Source organism: Acomys minous, assembly GCF_964271855.1.
Source record: "Acomys minous genome assembly, chromosome: 2".
NCBI lineage: Eukaryota > Metazoa > Chordata > Mammalia > Rodentia > Muridae > Acomys > Acomys minous.
In genome coordinates, this window is record NC_140484.1 from 134,738,549 (window position 1) to 134,761,539 (window position 22,991).

At 43.4% G+C, this 22,991-nt stretch overlaps 3 protein-coding genes across 3 annotated transcripts; all 3 read left to right on the plus strand.

Annotated features, from left to right (window-relative positions):
- Positions 1–8,076: 8,076 nt before the first annotated feature.
- On the plus strand, positions 8,077–9,021 carry LOC311583756 (olfactory receptor 52B4-like; the record flags this gene model as incomplete). The annotated part of the gene is made up of 1 exon (XM_084757597.1): positions 8,077–9,021. One exon carries the CDS (start codon positions 8,077–8,079, stop codon positions 9,019–9,021), a length of 945 nt encoding a protein of 314 aa, XP_084613723.1.
- A 7,846-nt stretch (positions 9,022–16,867) lies between these two features.
- On the plus strand, positions 16,868–17,812 carry LOC311581257 (olfactory receptor 52B4; the record flags this gene model as incomplete). The annotated part of the gene is made up of 1 exon (XM_084753371.1): positions 16,868–17,812. The coding sequence occupies one exon, from the start codon at positions 16,868–16,870 to the stop codon at positions 17,810–17,812; it is 945 nt and encodes a 314-aa protein (XP_084609497.1).
- Positions 17,813–21,060: 3,248 nt separating this feature from the next.
- LOC311581253 (olfactory receptor 52B4-like) lies at positions 21,061–22,005 on the plus strand (the record flags this gene model as incomplete). The annotated part of the gene is made up of 1 exon (XM_084753354.1): positions 21,061–22,005. The coding sequence occupies one exon, from the start codon at positions 21,061–21,063 to the stop codon at positions 22,003–22,005; it is 945 nt and encodes a 314-aa protein (XP_084609480.1).
- Between the last annotated feature and the right edge of the window lie 986 nt (positions 22,006–22,991).

The window sequence follows — 22,991 nt, forward strand, 5'->3', positions numbered from 1 at the left end:
TAGACATCCAGTTAGACCAGCAATATTTGTTGAAGATGCTATCTGTTTTCCGTTGTATAGATTTGGCTTCTTTGTCAAAAACCAAGTGTCCATAGGTATATGGGTTTATTTCTGGGTCTTTGATTCAGTTCCATTGATCAACCAGCCCATTTCTATGCCAGTACCTTGCTGTTTTTATTACTGTTGCTCTATAGTACAGCTTGAGATCCAGGATGGAGATTCCTCCAGAAGATCTTTTATCATACAGGATTGTTTTGAACTATTCTTGGTTTTTTGTTTCTTCATATGAAGTTTGATGTGTGATTTAAGCTTTAGTAAAGTCTCTTTTACGAATGCGGGTGTTCCTGCATTTGGGGGCACAGATGTTCAGAATTGAGTTATCATCTTGGTGTATTTTTCCTTTGATGATGAAGAAGTGACCTTCCCCATCTCTTTTGATTAGTTTTGGTCTATTTTATTAGATGCTAGGATGTGTACTCCATTCTTGGGTCCATTTGCTTGGAATATAGTTTTCCAACCCTTTACTCTGAGGTAGTGTCTATCTTTATTGCTGAGGTGTGTTTCTTGTATGCAGCAGAATGGTGGATCCTGTTTTCCCATACATTCTGTAATCCTGTGTCCTTTTACTGGGGAGTTGAGGCCATTGATGTTAAGAGACATTAGTGACCAGTGGTTGTTAGTTCCTTTTGTTTTCATGTTGGTGTTGGTAGAGTGTGTGTGTTTCTGTGTTTTGGATTTGTGGATGTGGGGCTATTTATTTCCTGTGTTTTCCTGGGTGTAGTTAGCCTCCTTGAGTTGGAGTTTTCCTTCTAGTACCTTCTATAGGGCTGGATTTGTGGTTAGGTACTGATTAAACTTGGCTTTGTCATTGGGATATCTTGTTTTCTCCATCTATGGTGACTGGAAGTTTTGCTGAATACAGTAGTCTGGGTTGGCATCTGTCGTCTCTTAATGTTTGCATGATATCTGTTCAGGCCCTTCTAGCTTTCACAGTCTCTGTTGAGAAATTAGGTGTAATTCTGATGGGTTTGCCTTTATGTGTGACTTGACCTTTTTCTCTTTTAGCTTTTAATATTCTTTCTTTGTTCTGTACATTTAATGTTTTGATTACTATGTGGCAAGAGGACTTTCTTTTCTGGTCCAATCTATTTGGAGTTCTGTAGGCTTCTTGTATGTTTATGGGCATTTCTTTCTTTAGATTGGGGAAGTTTTCTTCTATGATTTTGTTGAAAATGTTTTCTGGGCCTTGGAGCTTGGAGTCTTCTCCTTCTTCTATCCCTATTATTCTTAGATTTGGTCTTTTTATAGGGTCCCAGATTTCTTGGGTGTTTTGTGTCAGGAACTTTTTAGTTTTAACGTTTTCTTTGATTGATGTATCAGTAACTTCAACTATATCGTCCATGCTTGAGATTCTCTCTTCCATCTCTTGTATTCTGTTGGCATTGTTTGTGTCCATCATTCCTGTTCTCTTCCCTATATTTTCCAACTCTAAGATTGCCTCAGCTTGTGCTTTCTTTCTTGCTTCTAATTCCCTCTTTAGATCTTGAATAGTCTTATTCATTTCTTTCTCCCATTTGATTGAATTTTCCTGTAATTCTTTATAGGATTTATTCAATTCCTTCATCTCACTGGATGTATTTTCCTGTAATTCTTTATAGGATTTATTAAATTCCTTCATCTGTTTGAATGTATTTTCCTGTGTTTCTTTGAGTCATTTATTTTCTTTCAAGGCTTCTATCATTTTCATCACCTCAGATTTAAAGTCTTCTCCTTGTCCTTTGTGGGTGTTCATATCTCCAGAGCTTGTTGTGGTAGGATCACTGGTTTCCAGTTGTGTTATATGGCTCTGTGTTTTGTTGCTAGTCTTCTTGTGCTGTCCTCTAGGCATCTGGTTGTCTCTGGTGTTAGCAGGCCTAGAGGTTCCTCCAATGATGTCATTGTCTGTGTCCCACATGGGCCAGGCAGATTGGGAGCAAGTAAAGACAACTCTAAGCTGAAGGTTGTTTGCTACTATTCCCTAGATGCCTCCTTCAGCTGGTGGACAGTGGGTGCTAGAGCCTGCACCCAGCTCATCTCTGTTGGGTCCTGTCTGTATCCCGCTTGGGTCAGGCAGAAGAGGAGTGGGCTTATAGATTTCAAAGCCCAAAGCTGGTCAAGTGCCCTACAGTCCTTTCCAAGATGGCAGGGCTCTGCCTATCTGCTCTGTGTTCCAGATGGGCTAGGCCAGTAAGAAGCTGGGGGGCTGTGAGAGATTCAAGCTTGAAGCTGCTCAGGTGCCCCACAGACCTTGAGATGGCAGCAAATGTGAGTTTAGGCCCATGCCAGACTCAGCTCTGCCTATCTGCTCTGTATCCCAGATGGGCCAGTCTGGTATGCAGCTGCAGGGATGAGGGGGACCAGAGCCCAAAGCTTCTGGGTATTCCACCGGCCTTCTTGAGATGACAGAGCTCTGTTTATCTGCTCTGTGCCCCAGTTGGGCTAGGCCAGTAAGCCGCTGGCCAGTAGAGAGAGATCAGAGCACAAAGCTGTTCAGGGAATGGCAGCTACTGTGGAGTGTGGCCTGCGCAGGTCTCTGCTCTGCCTGTCTGGTCTGTGACCTAGATGGATCAGTCCAATATGCTGCAGGTGGGCAGGGAGAGATCAGAGCTAGAAGCTGCTAGCACGATGGCAGCTAATGCAGATTGTGACCAGCACAGGTCTCTGCTTAGCCTGTCTGTTCTGTGTCCTAGCTATGTCAGAACAGTATGCTTCAGGCAACTGGGCAGAGACAGACCCAGGCCTGAAGCTGCTCACAGGATGGCAGCTAGTGTGGATCATGGCCATGTCTGGATTCAGCTCTGCCTGTGTCACAGATGGGCCAGGCTGGTAAGCGGCTGGGGAAGTAAGAGATATTAGAACCCAAAGCTGCTCAGTTGCTCCACAGGCCTTTTTGAGAAGGTAGAGCTCTGCCTGTCTGCTCTGTGACCCAGCTGTGCTAGGCTGGTAAGCAGCTGGGGGGGGGGGCGGGGCTGAGAGAGATCAGAGCACAAAGGTGCTTGGGTGCCATGCACTCTTTTTCGGGATGGCAGTTAATGTGGACTGTGTCTGGTGCCAGAACTCAGCTCTGCTGTCTGCTCTTTGTCCCAGATCTGGTAAGCAGCAGATGAGCAGTGAGAGCCCAAAGCTGCATGGGTGTCTCTCACAGTCTTTCTCAAGATGGCGGGTAATGTGGTTGTCCACTCCCTTCCCCCAGAGATTTTTTTGTGGCTTAGCTGGGTGGCCAGGGGTCAGACCCACCTGTGCTCCACACAATGTGGATCCCTCTCACTTGGGAATCAGTATCACTGGTCTTTTGTAGATCTCAGTTTGGTCTTTAGGTCACTTTGCAGTCCTGGTTGTCCTGCTGATCAGAAGCAGTGTGTGATCTGTGCCGCCATGTTGGATCTCCAGCAAGCCCTTAGATTTTTAAGCCAATAATAGTGATGAACAGAAACTAGGATTTTATGGCTAGAGAGTAAGGTGTTTCTAATTTGCTTCCACAGGGGGGCTTTTTATGTCTATGTTGTAGCCCAAGAGTACCTATACAAAACCACTCAGACACTGATCTTAGCCAGATATTGATAGCTTATTGGCTGCACACCCCAAGACTGATCATGACCAGGGCCACAGTGGTCTTGGGAGCCAAACTGTGACATTTATCTAGTCTCATGGCAGTCTTTTTATAGGAAAACTAAATGTAGGAGACAAGAGGATGGCAGCGTTACCTTTTGGCTAACTGGAGAAAGTATTATCAGCTAACCTTTAATCTGCTTGGTCCTATGTGAGGTAAATGAGGTAATATGAGGTAAGTGGGTCTTTCAGAGTGCAACCAGAGCATAGCCAAGTGTGGAGATAACAGAGCATGAGTTATGACACCATTGAGTCGTAGTAAAATAAAAGGTCAATTTGACCCTCTGGGAGAGTCTGTTAGTGTAGATCAACTTGACCCCCTGGGAGGGTTTGTTAATGTCATCTATGAATAACTACTTCTAGGAAGCAGAGTTAAATTTTTTTGAACTTAATTTTATCTTATAAACAAAAAAATGGATACTGGATGCAAAATAGCTTCAGCTATGTTACAAAGGGCAGGCCCTGATAGTCTAGTTTTGTCTCTGCTCATTATGATGTGCTTGTGTGTGGGATGAAGAAGGGTGTTATTCTGGAGGCTAACTTTGACTGTGGCTATGATTGCGTTAAGAAAAGCCTAGGAGGGCCAAGTGGGTGTGGCATGCCTTTATTCCCAGTATTCAAGAGGAAGTGACAGGAAGATCTCTGTGAGAACTACACAATCACAGGTTGTCTCAAAACAAACAAACAAACAAACAAACAAAACAAAACAAAAACCAAAACAAAACTGCATACACAAAACAATAGCTTGGAAGTTAATGGTGCATGCCTTTGGCTGTGTCTGTGAATGTGTTTTCAGAGGTGATTAGTTCACGATGTCTGTGATCCTGTGGACAAATCCTTTGGTGGATGCCTCATTTTGGCATTGTTTAAAGAGAGGAAGTGTGGCTTCACTTCCTAAATTTTATTGGCAGTATAAATTAGAGTTGATGAGTTATTACTTTAAGAGAAAAAAGATAAATAATGTTGGTGGGGTTAAAGAGGTGAAGGTGGATCTTGGAAGCATTGGGTTAGGTAGTATTGTAATACAATTTTAATCCAGTTACATGAAGTCTCTGGAAAGGGATCACATTCAAAGATCTACTTTGGTCTGTGTGATCCAGCTGGAATGCAGGCAGGCCACATACCTTTATCCCTCTAACTATAACACACACACACACACACACACACACACACACACACACACACACACACCACACCTTTAATCTCCAAGAACATGTCCAATTGAGGGGCGGACAAAGTGACAAATCAGAGAAAGATTTGACATAATGAGTCAGAGATAGAATACACCCAACTCCCATGAGAACAGACAGGAAAGAGAGGCTACTTAAGAGCACTTCAAGGAGAGAAAGTGGAATTGAGTTTGGTGCAGTTCAGTTGAATGAAGTTGAATTCAGTTGAGTTTATGTAGTTCAATTCAGTTTGTGCAGTCAGTGCAGTTCAGTTTGTGGAGTTCAGGGGCAGTTTTTCCAAGTAGAGCAATTCAGTCAGAAGTAGAGAGAAGTCAAATTGAATCAGTCAGCTTGGAGAGGAGTTTGAACCAAAACAACTGAGTTGAGTCAGTTACCCAGAGTTCAGAAAGAGCTAGAAAGGGTAAGCTCATTCAGCAGTGAGTGTTGGAGCTAAAAACATTCTAGGCCTAGGTTAGCATATGGAGCCTGGAAGTTAAAACCTTCAGGGTCTAGGCTTATAGAGGATTAGATTATATGGAGGCTAGAATCTTCCAGGCCTAGGCCTGCCACATAGAGCAGAGATAGAAATGCTCTGGGCTCAGCCCAAGCTGTGTATTCGTATGGGCTGGGTATGGTTCTCATTTCATGACTAATCAGAGGAAATTACAGGGTGCGATCAAAACACACAGTATGCAATATTGTTCTGGGTGATTACCACGTACAGTCACAGTAAAATCTAATTTCATGTAAGCAGAAAAATACATACGATGAAATTCTTAAGGAATAAGTAAAAATAATAGAAAATTCATTTTTATGTTGTGTCATCTGACAATAAGATTGACATCGGCCAATTTCCTGAGACAGCGGTATCAAAAATCATGTTTATTGAAAACAGAGCAAAAACCAACAGCGGCAGCAAAAAGAAGGCAATACACGAGCAGGTGTAATGCAGGAGCCGAGGTTCCAGAGGTTCCAGAGGAGGGCATGGTGTGAGCCCAGGGAGCGTAATAATTTGCCCCATGCGCTAAGTTGGAGGTCCCTGGTGTATTAGCTCAGTCTGAGGTCTGTAGACACATGCATAAAATCTCTTGTCTCTAATGTCCTTTGCTCAGAGTCCTTTTTTGATCCATCTCATTCCAGGTTACAAGGACTTCTTTTGAGAGAGGTAAATGACCGTTTTATCGATATGGGCTGATAGTGTCCAGAAGGAACAATAAAGAGCTGAAAGGCGGAAGTCTGCAGGCGGAGGGTTGAAAATATTTGTGTGGAATTAAGTTGTCAGAATGGGCATGACCAGAGTGGTGGCTTGTTAGAACCAGCTCATGTCAGTTTGGAGAGAATCAGCTTTGTGTATTTCCTTCAACTCAACACAGATGCATATCCTATTTGTAACTGGGAAGTAAAGACAGGGGTAGGCAACTGCTAAACATCACAAATCTCTCCTGTCTCTTTTCCCTTCCCTTCCTTTCCCTTCCCTTCCCTTCCCTTCCCTTCCCTTCCCTTCCCTTCCCTTCCCTTCCCTTGCCTTTCCTTCCCTTCCCTTGCCTTCCCTTCCCTTGCCTTCCCTTCCCTTGCCTTTCCTTGCCTTCCCTTCCCTTGCCTTCCCTTCCCTTGTCTTCCCTTGCCTTGCCTTCCCTTCCCTTGCCTTCCCTTCCCTTGCCTTCCCTTCCCTTGCCTTCCCTTCCCTTGCCTTCCCTTCCCTTGCCTTTCCTTGTCTTCCCTTGCCTTCCCTTCCCTTCCCTTCCCTTCCCTTCCCTTCCCTTCCCTTCCCTTCCCTTCCCTTCCCTTCCCTTCCCACATATTCTTATTAATACACTACTGGACCCAAATCACAAACATGGACTGTCTCAGGAGAAGATATTGTGCTGTCTGGTAGAGGATGGTGGAGACACCATGTCTGAGGAACCTCTTTAGCTCTGTGTGCCAAGGACTCCTGAGTCTTTCCAAAGCAGGCTCCTCATTGATCCTGTATGGGGTCATGTAATTACACATGGGAGAGTCATAAAAAAACTGGCAGCAGGAAAATGTTCAAAAATCAAAATTCAACTAAAAAATTAAACCCACAGTGATCCAGGGTGTTTTTAGCATAGCTCTCTTGTGTTATATCATGCAAATTTGCTGTAGCGTTGACTCTGAACACTTCACATGTGTGCTGCACTGAGAAAGGCTGGAAGTCACACCTCAGGCAATGCTGCCAGCAACACTGCAGCGCATTTCCCTGCACAAAGTTTTCTGCTCTCACAGAAATGTTTAATTGTATGAAACAAAGGCCATTAGCATTTTTCTGCCATTACCCCCTCAGTCTGTAAAAATCAAATTTTACCTATTTCATATCGTTTTGTGTCAGACAGGCACATGTACCCCATTAGTGTAAAAATTTGCTTTCATCTTATTTATCTTTTGAAGATGTCATTTATTAGTTCATCATATTTGAATCTCTCCCATCTCTCTACTCTCACCCTAACTCCTCTCATGTCTCACTGAACATAAACTGTGAGGTGTGTGTATGTGTGTGTGTGTGTGTGTGTGTGTGTGTGTATTAGTGTTGACCTCATTTGCATGTATTTTGGCTGACAATTTAGGATTGGTGACCTCTTCCTGAATACAACAACAATTTCCTTGAAACAGAACAATACAAAACCTGGCTCTTGCCTCCTCAGCAGCCATTAGCTGCCTGCAGCTCTTTATCTAGGTGTCCAATCTTGTGAAAATTTCCCCACGTTTTCCATACACCAAACAGTTGTTTTAAAATATTTTTTTCTGATTTCAGTCCGTTTGATTTGCTGAAGGTTTTATATACTTAGGTCCACATGAAAAATCTTCAAGTAGTAAGGATAGGGAGTGGAAAAGGTTTAAGAAGCCCTGCTTTAAACTTCCTATATTAGATTATTATTGCCTTTTTTGCTTTAGTGGACTGCACTGTGGGAGTGTTCCCAGGAAGGGCACAATAACTTGGGGAGCATCAATGTGTTCATATTCAGATAGACCCTTGGCCATGAGATTCTTTGGGTAAGCAGGAGTGACCAGTATGGATGTGTTAATCAGGCAAATTCTTGACATTTAGCCTGATTTGGGTCTGTTAGCTCAGTTACAAAGATCAGGCCATGGACTTATGTTTCATTGTTCCTGGACCATTCACAAATGGGATAATAAGACAGGTGTGAAAATATCCTGAGAACATCATTAGAAATCTCTGAGTGTAATTTGTATTTTCATCTCTATGAATAGGAGGTAAAATTTCGGAGTGACCTTTTCACATATGAATACTGTAAATCACACTGGTATAAGCAACCCTGTCTTCCGCTTGCTGGGCATCCCCGGCCTAGAGGACCAGCATGTGTGGATTTCCATCCCCTTCTTCATCTCCTATGTCACTGCCCTACTTGGGAACAGCCTGCTCATCTTCATTATCCTCACAAGGCCTAGTCTCCATGGACCCATGTTCCTCTTCCTCTGCATGCTGGCAGGAGCAGACATTGTCCTCTCCACATGCACAGTTCCCCAGGCCTTGGCCATCTTCTGGTTCCGAGCTGGGGAGATCTCCCTGGATCGCTGCATCACTCAACTCTTCTTCATCCACTCCACCTTCATCTCTGAGTCAGGGATCTTGCTGGTGATGGCATTTGATCGTTACATTGCCATCTGCTACCCCCTGAGGTACACCACTATTCTCACAAACTCCCTGATAGGGAAAATTGGAGTGACCATCTTCCTGAGAAGCTATGGCACGATTTTCCCCATAATATTTCTTCTGAAAAGGTTGACTTTCTGCAAAAACAATATACTCCCCAACACTGGCTGTAAGCACATCGTCTTGGCTCGTGCTTCCTGTGATGACATCTGGATAAACATCTGGTATGGTTTCTTTGTCCTAATGTCCACAGTGGTCTTAGATATTGTCCTAGTTTTTATTTCCTATGTGCTGATCCTCCGTGCCATCTTCCGCATGCCTTCCCAGGATGCTCGCCGTAAGGCTCTCAATACGTGTGGCTCCCATGTCTGCGTCATCGTCCTCTTCTACGGGCCTGGGATCTTTACCACACTTACTCAGAGGTTTGGACACCACATTGCACACCACGTCCATGTCCTTCTGGGAAACGTCTGTATTCTGGCTCCGCCGATGCTGAATCCTGTCATTTATGGGGTGAAGACCAAACAGATCCGGGACCAGGTGGTTCATGTCTTACTCTCAAGGCAAAAATGATTAGTGTTGGAAGCAGATAAGGAAGCGAGTGAGGCGCTAATGCAAGGAATTCAGGTGTTCGTGTGTCTAGATGAAATCATCCATGGAGCATGGACTTTTTCCAAAGCTTGTACTCGGTCACTAGCTAGCAGAGTCTCTGGGGGCTTTCTTGCTCATAGGAAAACAAGCCCAGGCTCTCTTACTCCTGTAACCTTGCCTAAGAAGTCAGCTGAGATGCCGCCATGACAGCGGCCTTCCTGGTAGCTGCAGCATGTTCTATTCCCTGAGCGACTTTCATCTCAGACATCACAGTACATTCTCCTCGGCGTCCTCGGCATCTTCAGGGCCATCAGCATTATGCCTGTGCCTTTATGTTTCCAACCAAAACGAAAACAAGACAAAAGTGAAAAGCAACACTTGAATTCCTGTCTGCTTATTGATACCAGCACAGTTAGACTTTTCACTTAACAGGAAACCACCTTTTATGGTTTGTCCTCCTTCCAGACAAATTTGGCTTTCCTGCACTCTGTTTTAGCTTTTGGGCAAAGGCTCTCATGGAGCCCGCACTTGGCAGGGTCACAGTGGTCTCCCTCTCCCTTTTAAATCGCCTGTGGGTTTGTTTCAGCTTGAATATAACACATAGGAGCTGATCAGAAAGTCTCTCCCACTGTTTTTTTCTCCAGAGTAGTTCTCTGTCTCTAGGCAGGCTGGCCTTTCCCTCCCTGTGCAGCTGAGGCTGGCCTTGACCCTCTGATTCCTCCAGCCTCTTCCTCCCAAGTGCTTATGATTATAGACATGGACCACAACACTCAGCCCTGCAATTTACACCAGAATCACAGAGGTGAGCCAGGACTGCCCAAGGCGGACCAGGTCACCCCGCTGCCCAGCTGCTGACCACAACTGGGCAGCGTTGGAGTCATGCCATCTTCTCGTACTTGCTTCTGAGCGTGACTTTAAGACTACTCTTTGCTTTCTTATGCTTTACAAGCTGCTTGAATCGTGACATAAAAGCACAATAAGGAAGTTGTTCAGTATGCATTTTAAGTAGAAGTAATTAGTGTCAAGAAAAAGTGATTATTATTGTTAAATTTTTATTTTAAAGGAACTGTTACATGATTTCATACATCTGAGGAAAAAAATAAACATAACCATGTCTACCCAGAGCAACTGAATGGTTTTCCTAATCAAAAAATGTTTTTAATTGAAATAGGACTATGTCAGTTTCCCCTCTTCATTTCATCCCTCCATCCCTTCCAGTTACTGGTCCCCCAATATTCCCCATGCTCCCCATTCAAACTGATGGCCTCTCTTTTGATTATTATTGTGTGTGTATCTGTGCACAGATATTTATGTACCACTGGCTGAGTTTACATTTGTTACTTGTGTGTATATGGTTTTGAGGCTGACCACTTTGTATGGGAGAGGCTAATTCTTTTCCTGGCTTTTATTAGTTACCTGTAATTCTTTGTCTAAGCGCAGGACCTCAGGAAATTTATTCCCTTCTATATCCATATGCTTATCGATGTTGCTATTGATCTCTCTTCATTTATGTGGCCATCTCTTTATATATTTTGGATATTAGACCTTTGTCAGATGAGGGGTTGGTGAAGATCTTTTCCCAGTCTTAGGCTGTTGCTTTGTTCTGTTGACAGTGTCTCCTGCCTTACAGAAGCTTCTCAGCCTCATGAGGCCCCATTTGTTAATTGTTGACCTTATGGCCTGGGCTGTTGGTGTTCTGTTCAAGAAGTTGTCTCTTGTGCCAATGTGTTCCAGGCTCTCCCCCAACTTTTTCCTCTAACTGATTTAATGTCTCTGGTTTTATGTTGAGGTCTTTAATCCACTTGGACTTGAGTTTTGTGTGTGGTGACAAATATGGGTCTAATTGCATTTTTCTACATGTAGACATCCAGTTAGACCAGCACCATTTGTTGAAGATGTTATTGTTTTTTTCATTGAATAGATTTGTGTGCGGCCATCTCTGTAAGATACTATTTTTCACTGCAGACTTCCTGGTAGTCTGGCATTTAGAATCTTTCTACTCCCTCTTCCAAGACACGTAGAGCCCAACTTGGCAAGGTGGCCTATCACTTGGAAGGCTGAAGCAAGGGTATCTCAAGTTCAAGGCTAGGCTGGGCTATCAAGTCAGCCCATGGTTTTATGTAGTTTATCATGGTAGTAAGAGCAGCTTTAGCTGTGGCAGAGGGAGGGTCAGGGGCTAGTCACGTTGTGGGCACAGTCAGGATGCAGAGAGAGAGAGAGAGAGAGAGAGAGAGAGAGAGAGAGAGAGAGATGTACGATAGAGCATGCACTGTAGAAGTTCGTGAAATTACGGATGGCCTTTTCTTTTGTTACAGGTAAGGTTCTTTTTAAACGATATAACCCTATAGCATAAAGATATAGTTTTATTTCTGGGAACCAAGACTCACAACTAGTATTTGTTAGTGATACTTATTGAGTCTGAGTCAGCTCACATTGCTACAGCAAAACAGCTATAGCTTGTGTAGCTTCAATAACAAACTTTAGTCCTCATATTCTAGATGTTGCAAGTCCAAAATTATGGCAGTGGTCATGAGTTTCTTAGTGAATCCCTTTCCTGCTGATAGTGGCTTCCTGTTTACTCTCAGAGTGGTCAGGGCGACTGTTCTGAGGTGACATTTTAAAGTACTGGAAGCCAGGGGAGAGTGCGGGAGGCTTTCCTGATTCCCACCCTTATGGCCTGACTGGATCCAAGGAAAAGGAAGTCATTGCCTCCAGCTGTAGACCCTCCGTTTTCGGCTATTTGAGATTGCTCTGTTGAGAATCCTCTGTTGAGATCTATACCTCATTTTAAAATTGGCTTGTTTGGTTTGTTGACATCTAGTTTCCTGAGTTCTTTCTATATTTTGGAAATTAACCGTCTGTCAGACATGGAGTTGGTGAAAACGTTTTTCTGTTCTGTAGGCTGATGTTTTGTTCTTTTTCCTTTTGGAAGCTTTTTCAATTCATGAGGTCTTATTTATTAATTGTTGATCTTAGTGCCTGAGCTATTGGTGTTCTCTTCAGGAAGTTGTCTCCTGTTCTGGAACTGAGACCTCATCTTGGTGGATTTTTTTCCCTTTGATGAGGATGAAGTGTCCTTCTGTATCTCTCGATTAATTTTGATTGGAAGTCTATTTTGTTACATAGAGAGTTTCTTGGGTCCATTTGCTTGGAAATATCTTTTCAACTCTTTACTCCTGAGTTACTACCTATCTTTGATGATGATTTATTTGTGTGCAGCAGAAAGATGATCCTGTTTTTGCATCTATTCTCTTAGTCTGTGTGTTTTCATTGGGGAATTGAGTCCATTGCTGAGAGACATTAATGACCAATGGTTGTTCATTTCTTTTGTTGTTGTCATTGGTGATGGTAGTGTGTTTGTGTGTGTGTACTGCTCTTTTTTATTTTTGCTGGTGTAAGTTAAATATTTGTATTTTCATGCATGTGGTTAGCCTCCTTTTCTTCTCTTCTAGTACCGTTTATAGGCCTGGATTTGTGGCTAGATGGTATACATATTTGACTTTGTCCTGGAATATCTCGTTTTCTTCCTTTATGCTGATATATACTATGGGTGTAGTAGTCTGGGCTATGGCATTCATGTTTTAAATTCACTCATTTAATTACTCATGTTTTTTAGTAAATAAATAGTTCATGTGCATATGGAATAATAAGCCCAGGGTAAGTTTAGGATGTAAAGAAAGACACCTGTCAGCCAGGCGCAGTAGTGCACGCCTGTAATCCCAGAGCTAGGAGAGGCAGAGGCAGGTGGATCTCTATGAGTCTGAGGCCAGCCTGCTCTATAAAGTGAGGCCAGGACATCCAAGGAAACACAGAGGAGAATGTTGTCTGATAAACAAAATGAAAAAAAAAAAAAGGCAAAATGTGGAATCTAGATTTGAATAAATCCATAAATTAGTAAGTTGCATTAAGGTAAATTGGGCACTGTGAGGGGGCCTAAAGGAGGAAGATTAGAATTTTCCCTCTTTAGGGGAAGACAACTGTGTTCATAATCTAGATTTAAATATATACACCATAACATGCATGTTGCCCTCAACTAATATCCTGCTAGTGAGAACATGAAAGCAGCAGCCGGCCTATTTGGAGGAAGAACAGGCAGTTGGAGAGGGCAGAGAAGAGGGAGGAAGCAGATAGGAGCACGACTTATGATTTATGTGTGTGAGAATATGGTGGAACCTGTTCTGTATCAACAAAGACCGTTGTCTCCACGATTGTCAGCTTCTGTGTCACGGTGGCTGTCAGTATCACCTGTCTCCCCCTGTCTCTTGCTCAGTTGTCTATCATAGGCTATGTAAACAGAGGATAAAAGCAAAGCTATGCTTAGCTGCATCACCAGATGAAGCGACAGTGAAACAGTCAAAGGAGACAAAGCAATGAGAAGAAATGTGTCAGGGGGCCTGGAGCAATGACTCAGTGCTTAATGGCTCTTTTGCAGAGGACTATGGTTTGATTCCCAGCACCCTCATGGCAGCTCGCAAGCATCTATTAACACCACTTCCAGGGGATGCAACACTGTGTCCTGGGCTTCATGGGAACCAATGGCACGAAAACCAGCCATGAACTTGAAATAAAAAAGAATGAAATAAAATAAATAATTAAAAACAAAAACAAATACATCCATGTCCTGAACAATCACAGCTTGCATGTCCTACTAATGAGCAATGCACAGGTCATTACTTAGGCCCCAGAGCTCTGTATTACTATTCACTACGCTGAGGGTGAATATCCTTTGAACGCAATCCTTTTCAAGAAGAAGGAAACTTTGGGAATTTCAGAGATGGCTCAGTGGGTCAGAGCCCTTGCTGTGCAAGCGTGAAGACCTGTGTTTGGATCCCACCACCTGGATATAAAAGATGAGTGTGGCCACGAGTGCCTGTAATGCCAGCAATCTCAGGGAGAGAGACAGGAGGGTCACCTGGGCTTGCTTACCACCAGCTTAATATCGGGGTCAGTGAGAGACCCCCATCCCAAAGGAACAAGGCAGAAAGTGATACAGTAGGGCACTTGGCAGCGTCTCTTGGCCTTAGTTCATGTATTAGTATGCACATACATATGTGCATACATTACACACACACACAGATAATAAAAACCACAGATCATTGATAAATATCACCTGCTCTTTGTTTGTGTTAAATGTTGGTTTGGCCAGGTGGTGGTGGTGCATGACGCCTGTAATCCCTGCAGTTGGGAGGCAGAGGCAGGCGGATTGCTGTGAATCCAGGACAGTCAAGGCTACACAGAGAGACTCTGTCTCAAAAAAGAAAAAAGAAAAAAAAAAAAAAAGAAAGAAAAGAAAAGAAAAGAAAAAAAAAGTTGGGTTTGACGTTTATTTAATTTAACTATCTTAGTTGTGAAGGCAGACAGAGGAGGCTTTTGCAGGACACCATCTTGAGGAAAAACTATGAAGAAGAGAAGAGAATGGGGAGATAGGCGCTGTGTGAGGAGACTCAGCGCTTTGGGGAGAGGACTGGCTGTGCAGCACAGCTCAGCCCCAGGAGAGCATGGAGTAAGGCCTCCCTCAAGGGCTCTCATGAAAGAGGATAAAGCACTGACACCCAATCAGCTGAATCTGCCACAGACCTGTGTGTTCCTGAAGTCTCTGCCTGTGGCTCGGTAATTAGAAATCTGTGTGGACTGGCTGTAGAATAAGGTAAGAAAGAGTCTGCTGTTGGGTCACAGGCGGCAGAGGTGACAGGACTTCAAGAAGCAACAAGGTATATGTTAATAAATTTAAAGCTGAAAGCTATGGCCTGGATCCCTGGTAGCAGGCATAGAAGCAAGGTTCTGGGAAGTAAGCTGGGGGCACACGGGCTACAGGGAACTTGGCGAATGCCAAGAGATTCAATTTGGGACATGGCAGAGGTTCTAATAAGGAGAACAGGGGAGAGAAAACAAGACATTCCGACACAGACTTCTCTGATTGTGAAAAGACCTCTGTGAGCTTACAGGGCAGAGTGACTTGTCCGGGGCTTGGCTTTGACAGCCAGGACAGCTTGTCAGGAGGAGAAGAAGAGTGAGAACTGGTTTTCCTCTCAAGAAAAAAAAAACATGGGCTGAAGAGTAGGAGCAGGAATGGAAAAACAATTTTAATGAGCATACGCTATATAGCAGCTGCTGAGGTAGCAATTTAATGATATCCTTTAATATTCTCAGACGTTCTGTTCAATTTCTTCATCTTTATGACTGTAGGATGAATTTGGCCTTCTTCTCAGAAGATGTTTTTGCGCCCGTCCCATCCAGGGCTTTCGCAAAGATTATTGACTTGCTTGTCCACTCTTCTCTCTAACCATAAGCCTGTTTCTGAATATGGAGCATGATGCCCCACAAGACAAAACAAAACAAAAGAATAACAGCCAGTCATTGCTCAAAAGATGCTCACTGAAAGATTAAGCTAATGAACAGAGGAAAACAATCTGGGAAATGATAAAATCACCTGTTAGTTTCCAAATAGTAAAAACTTTAATCCACCCTATGCCTGAAATAATGACTGTCTTTCTACTATGGGTCTTTGGAGGCTGGATTACCTAGGGAGCACAGAGAACCTCATCTCAGGCACATGGGCCAGGTCACAGTTCCTTCTAGATTCTCTTCTTCATGAAAAACAAAACAAAACAAAACACAACAAAACAATGGGCAACTAAAGGATGCAGAGAGTGGAAGAAGTAATCTTCATCAGGGAAGAGCACACCAACTGGTTACCCCAAACCAAATAGCCCTGAAAATGTACATATAAGTAACATTATACAGAGTGAGAGGTTATATTTAGGAATATATATGTATGTAATAGTAATTAATGAAAAAGAATATGATTTTGGAAGAGGGTAAGGGCAGATGTACGGGAGAGTCTGGTGGGAATAAAGGGACGGGAGAAATTCTGTAATTATAATCTCAAAAATTAAAAGTAAAAAATCTAAAAAGGTCTCTGGTTCATCTTCATAAATGAACAAAGCAGTGAAGTGAAAGGTCTTTGAAATCTCATTTGTGTCAGTTACTCATTTGTGATATTTTGTAAGATACTCTCTGATGACTTTCTTTAAGTACAAAGGAGGGAGATCCCTTGCATGTCAGCTCCCTGTACAAAGAATACAAAAGTGGGCAGCCCTGGAGTCAAGAGATGCATAATAAATGCAGTAGATTCCTTTGTTCTTGTGTTGACACTGAGACACATTGTATTCCTGGAATATCACTGCCCTTTTAGGGTCCAGTGTCTACAGTCAGTTAATATTCTAGAGAACACACACATGTGTGTATTTGTGTGTGTGTGTGTGTGTGTGTGTGTGTGTGTGTGTGTGTGTGTGTGAGAGAGAGAGAGAGAGAGAGAGAGAGAGAGAGAGAGAGAGAGAGAGAAAGAGAGAGAGAGATATTTCTCAAGAATCTTTACCAAAAGGAAAACAAATGCCATAGAGCCTGGCTGGTTTGGACTGAAAATATTTCAGAACCATATTGTGCATTACTGTGTATTAACGTACACTGCCTCTCCTCTTTTTTACTATTTATTCATTTTATGATTCACTACCAACATTCAAAGTCAAGTTCCCCAGGCGTAAATGACTCACCCTGTGTGTGTTTGATTCTTTGTAACTGAGGCTTATAAAAGAATGTTGGCAACTAGTCAATTTTGATTAGTTGGAGATAATTCTATGTGGTTGTTACTTATTGGAGCATAGGCCATCTTTAGTCTTTGTGTGTTTCTTATTTACATATTCGAAGAAGATGGAAGGCGTGGAACACAACAAAAGCTCCCATTGATATCAACAAAACTTAAAGGAAATAAATATTTCCTTCCAGCTCTGTGAATTGGAGGTTTGGTATCTACGGGGTTTTTCTGGGTATGACTACCTTAAACCACACGGTTGTAAGTCACACAGTCTTCCACCTGCTGGGCATCCCTGGCCTAGAGGATCTGCACACGTGGTTTTCCATCCCCTTCTTCATCTCCTACGTCACTGCCCTGCTTGGGAACAGCCTGCTCATCTTCATTATCCTCACAAGGCCTAGTCTCCATGGACCCATGTTCCTCTTCCTCTGCATGCTGGCAGGAGCAGACATTGTCCTCTCCACATGCACAGTTCCCCAGGCCTTGGCCATCTTCTGGTTCCGAGCTGGGGAGATCTCCCTGGATCGCTGCATCACTCAACTCTTCTTCATCCACTCCACCTTCATCTCTGAGTCAGGGATCTTGCTGGTGATGGCATTTGACCGTTACATTGCCATCTGCTACCCCCTGAGGTACACCACTATTCTCACAAACTCCCTGATAGGGAAAATTGGAGTGACCATCTTCCTGAGAAGCTATGGCACGATTTTTCCTATAATATTTCTTCTGAAGAGATTGACTTTCTGCAAAAATAATATTATTCCACATACCTATTGTGAACATATAGGCTTGGCTAAATATGCATGTAACAGCATCCGAATAAACATTTGGTATGGGTTTTCAGTCCTAATATCAACAGTGGTCTTAGATGTTATGCTAATTTTTGTTTCCTATGTGCTGATCCTCCGTGCCATCTTCCACATGCCTTCCCAGGATGCTCGCCACAAAGCTCTCAACACATGTGGCTCCCATGTCTGCATCATTATCCTCTTCTATGGGCCTGGGATCTTCACGACACTTACTCAGAGGTTTGGGCGCAACATTCCACCTCACATCCACATCCTGCTGGCGAATGTCTGCATTCTGGCCCCACCTATGCTGAACCCCATCATTTATGGAATCAAGACCAAGCAAATCCAGGAGCAGGTGGTTCACATCTTGTTTACAAGACATAAGTGAATTTGGGTCAAGTTTTGGAATCTACAGTTATCCGTTGAGTGGTCTTTGGAGCTGGTGGATCGCATGGGATAGCGGACACATAGCTCGGTGAGAACTGCACCGGAACAACTTTACCGGGAATGCTGTGGAACTTACTCTCTGGTTGGTGACCAACCTGTGAGGACAGTGCTATGTTCCAGATTTTTGCACTGAACAAAGCACCTCCTGTGCGGGTCCTGGGGAAGCCGGGGTTCTTTCCGGACACCATGTACCCCTGGCACTGGCATGAGTTCCGGAACTAGATGAAGTGAATTCCTGGAATTTGTTCCACAGAGTTTCTCAAGCTCTGAGACATTTATGACGTTCCTAGACAATCCCATAGACCATTTTATTCCTTCATGCTCTTCAGTCTAGTTAATCCTACATCAGTGACTCCTGGCTCTGCACTCATTTCTTTTCTTTTCTTTTTTTTTTTTTTGGTTTTTCAAGACAGGGTCTCTCTGTGTAGCCTTGGCTGTCCTGGACTCACTTTGTAGACCAGGCTGGCCTCGAACTCACAGCGATCCACCTGCCTCTGCCTCCCTGAGTGCTGGGATTAAAGGCACTCATTTCTTTTTATATTAAACCTTACTTAGCGTGTGCACATGTGTGTAGCCAGGGACTATGAACTCCGTGGTTCTATTTTGTAGAACAACATTGTGGAATCGTCTTCACAGAGAACATATTTAACACTACACGTGCCTGGAAACAAGTTGTAATGAAATCCAGTGGGTTTTGGTCCTTATCTCTTTTCTATGGTCCTTTGCCACCAGCAGCAAAATGCTGAAAAATCCACAGAAGAGTTGTGTAGCCTGGGAGGATGAAGGCTGAGAAGCCGAGGAAAGACTCTACTTTAAGAACTGGGCAAAGGGCTGAGCTCAGGTGCTAAGAAGGAGCAAGAGGAGCAAACCCAAGTACCTGAGACGGACTCAGGGTTCACAACAGGAAAGGCTGCCCCTGCGAAGTAGCTAAAGCCTTGCGCCACAGAGGGGCTGGCTACACTGTGTGGAGCAAAGACCTTTTCACTTTCATGCCCAAACTCCGTGTTTCTGGTTTTCAAATATGTGAGCAGGGCACTAACAGAGTAAAATAGCTTAGTTGAAAACAGTTGCGAATGGGGCTGGGGAGGTGAGCTGCTCAGTTGCACAGGACCCGAGTTCAGTTCTCAGCACCTATTTCATAAACCTCACACCTGCATGTGGTTCTGACTCCAAGTGAACGGTTACCTCTGGCCTCCATAGGGACCTGCACGCACCTGTGCCACGTGCCCACATTTATACAGGCATGCATACGGCTGAAAAATTAATAAAAATGGAATGTAATATTTATTAACTTATAAAACACGACAATGTTAAAGTAGATATCTGGAGAGTAAGAAAATAATAAGTGACATAATAGCCAATTTAGATACAAGTGCAAAAATATGCATTGTATAATTTTTGTAAGTATTCCAAAGGAACGCTCAAGATTCTGAGGTTAGTAGTCAACTAGCATTGCTTTATACATCCCACCAATAACAAAAATGTCATAAGCACTGAGACAGAAAAATTAGCCGTACAAAAATGAGAGAATCTAAACCATTGAAATATTGCCCAAATGAGAGCTGATATTGCCATATTCATGAAAATAAAAGTCGACCTTTGTTACATATTAATTGCCCCTGGATTGCAATATTTCATCTTAGAGGGAGGCTGTTAAGACTCAGGGATTGGGGGCTGGGGAGATGGCTCAGCCGTTAAGAGCACTAGCTGCTCTTCCAGAGGTCCTGAGTTCAATTCCCAGCAACCACATGGTGGCTCATAACCATCTCTACTGGGAATCTGATGCCCTCTTCTGGTGTTCATGAAGACAGTATTGATGTACATAAAATATGTTAAAAAAGAGTCAGGGATTAAACAAAGTTTATAATCTCAGGAAAGTCACAAGCCTCAGGAGGCACCCCTAACTAACCAGATTCACAAGGTCCCTGCCAAGGTTGTGTAAATGATAACAACTCCTGGGTAAGGGAGACTCTCCACTCTGTCAAGCTGCCTGCCAGTCAGTCAGGGAGCTCCAAGGATGCAGATAGCATCCCTTGGGGTCATCAAGCAAATGCACAAGAAACCTCTGCTCCCTGTAGCATTGAGTCTTATGTGAATTTATATCACCATCTTCTATGGTATAAGAAGTGCTGTGGAGGCAGGCGAGTTTCTTACGCCTGTGGGGTGATTTTCTTGCAGAACTGGTATGTATCCCAACAAGAGCAGAGGTGCTGGGTCTAAGGTAGGCGTCCCAGAATATGGGGGTGTTTGTCTGGAATTCAATAGGCAGAGAAAAGTGTGCAACCATAGCTGCAAGAGACTCTAGTATAGAGGCTGAGTGACAACTGCGGGAGGAGAAGGAAAGGCCGTGGAAGAGACTCTCTGGAAATTATGTACCCAGGACTGCTGAGTCCTTCCTAAGACCTGTGTACGGTGTAGGCCCCAACTACTGTAACCATCCCACTCTCTGTTTTCCCTCACTCAGTATTTTTACCTGCTAGATTCTGGAAGCACACAATGAAAAACAAAATTCAAAAGTCAATTGAGATCAAACTAAGTGAAAAACAGTTTAACTAAGATTTTGCCGTTTCATTCTCCAAAAGCACCAGGCACCTCCTGACTCCTGGAAGCTTTGCCTAGCTCCTCTTCCTACTTACATGCAATGATTTGGCTTCATTCACACGTCCTTCTCCTGCTGGTTTTTTTTTGTTGTTGTTGTTCAGGAGGGTGATGCACACAGCTGGGTTTGGCCCCCTCTAGCATTTTTATATCTCTCTGAAGATTTGCCACTCCATAGAGGTCTGACTTCCCTCAGGGTGCACACGTTTTTAGTGTTTGTGTGCTGCTGATTGACTTGTGGTAGCTGTTGTGCACCACAGGACCTGGGCCAATTTAGATACTTTAGTTTAGCAGACCAAATTACTTCCCTTCCCCCCCCCCCACCCCGTGGTCTCATAAATCCCTTATTGTGCACTAATAGGTACAGTTAGCATATTATTTCAGTTGGCCATGTAAAACTCTACCTGGATGTAATATTCTTCTCTTCAAAGAAGCAGACCATGTCTTATTTACTGTTTATCTGATATAGTTTTAGGCACATCAGCAGTGAAAAACAAGTAGGAAGTACGATAAGACTGTGGTATCATCAGAAAGTACCTTTGAACACAATATGAGGTTTCGGTTGTCTGTGAAAGGTCATCTGCATCGGGTATGGATACTGTAAACCACACTAGTATTAGTTACACATTCTTTCACTTGCTGGGCATCCCCGGCCTAGAGGACCAGCACGTGTGGATTTCCATCCCCTTCTTCATCTCCTACGTCACTGCCCTGCTTGGGAACAGCCTGCTCATCTTCATTATCCTCACAAGGCCTAGTCTCCATGGACCCATGTTCCTCTTCCTCTGCATGCTGGCAGGAGCAGACATTGTCCTCTCCACATGCACAGTTCCCCAGGCCTTGGCCATCTTCTGGTTCCGAGCTGGGGAGATCTCCCTGGATCGCTGCATCACTCAACTCTTCTTCATCCACTCCACCTTCATCTCTGAGTCAGGGATCTTGCTGGTGATGGCATTTGACCGTTACATTGCCATCTGCTACCCCCTGAGGTACACCACTATTCTCACAAACTCCCTGATAGGGAAAATTGGAGTGGCCATCTTCCTGAGAAGCTATGGCACGATTTTCCCCATAATATTTCTTCTGAAAAAACTGACTTTTTGCAGAAGCAACATTCTTCCACATACAGCTTGTGAGCACACTGGCCTGTCCAAGTATGCTTGTAATGACCTTCAGGTGAATATCTGGTATGGATTTTTTGTTTTAATGTCAACAGTAACTTTAGATGTTGTGCTAATATTTATTTCCTATATGCTGATTCTCCATGCTATCTTCCGCCTTACATCCCAAGATGCTCGCCACAAAGCTCTTAATACTTGTGGATCCCATGTTTGTGTCCTCATGCTCTTTTATGGGCCTGGGATCTTCTCAACCCTCTCACATCAGTTTGGACACCAGATCTCAAGCGATGTTCATGTCCTACTTGCCAATGTCTGCATCCTGGCGCCACCAATGCTGAATCCCATCATTTATGGTGTCAAGACCAAACAAATTCGAGACCTAGTGACTCATGTCTTGTTTCTGAAGGTAATATGACTTTCAGGCAGAGACCAAACTCTTGTATCCTCAACATTCTAATCATGTGTTAGGTGAACTCTAAAAGCCCTGGTAGGTGAGGGATGTTGAGCCAAGCTATTTATCTGAATGATTCTCTTTCTGGATAAACTTCATTAAGGGAGTTTTGATATGCTTTTCAAGATCCCATATCAGTAATGACATCGGCATACTTGGAGATCAGTGATTTTTCTTCACATTCAGAGTTTGAGAACTACATTCATCTTTTAGATCCAAGTTCTAGTTTATAACCTGTGGATATGTATGTATTCAGGCAGAGAACAGTAGATGAGTGTTCGATTGCTCATGTACCAAACTAATTTCCATTTTCTGATCTATTTCGAACATTCCTCTATGTGCTTTTTTCTCTGTCCTCCTCTAATACACAGTTTTATTTCTCACAGGCTCATTGTATATTCAAATATACTGTTATTCAAAAGAAGGAATGGAGAGAAGATAAAAATCTTTGGCACCCCAATCCTATATAGCACAGTCTCTCTCTCTCTCTCTCTCTCTCTCTCTCTCTCTCTCTCTCTCTCTCTCTCTCTCTCTCCACCCCCTCCCCCGTCTCTGTATCATTCTAAATCTACTGACTTTCTCTCTCTCTGCCTTGCCGTCCCTCTAGTTATTGCCCACTACAGTAAAATATCTTGAAAATGTTGTATCTTAATTATTTGTTTATTGTCTTCTCTCTACTCTTTGTGTCACACGGCTGTCACACTTTCCCCCTGCATTGATGACAGTGCACGCCACTGGGACAATCACACGATGTATTCAATGGTCAATTGTTGGAACAGGGTCAGAAGAATGACCAATGGGGAGCAGTGTCTTGGGGAACTGTGAGAGAGGCTCCCGGAAGAAAGGCAGGGGGCCTTTTACCTCAGGCGCATTTTGTTCCCTGGATTGTTCTTGGATGTGATTTCATGCCTCCTGTGACAAACATTTCTATTCAGTTTATAAGATTTATT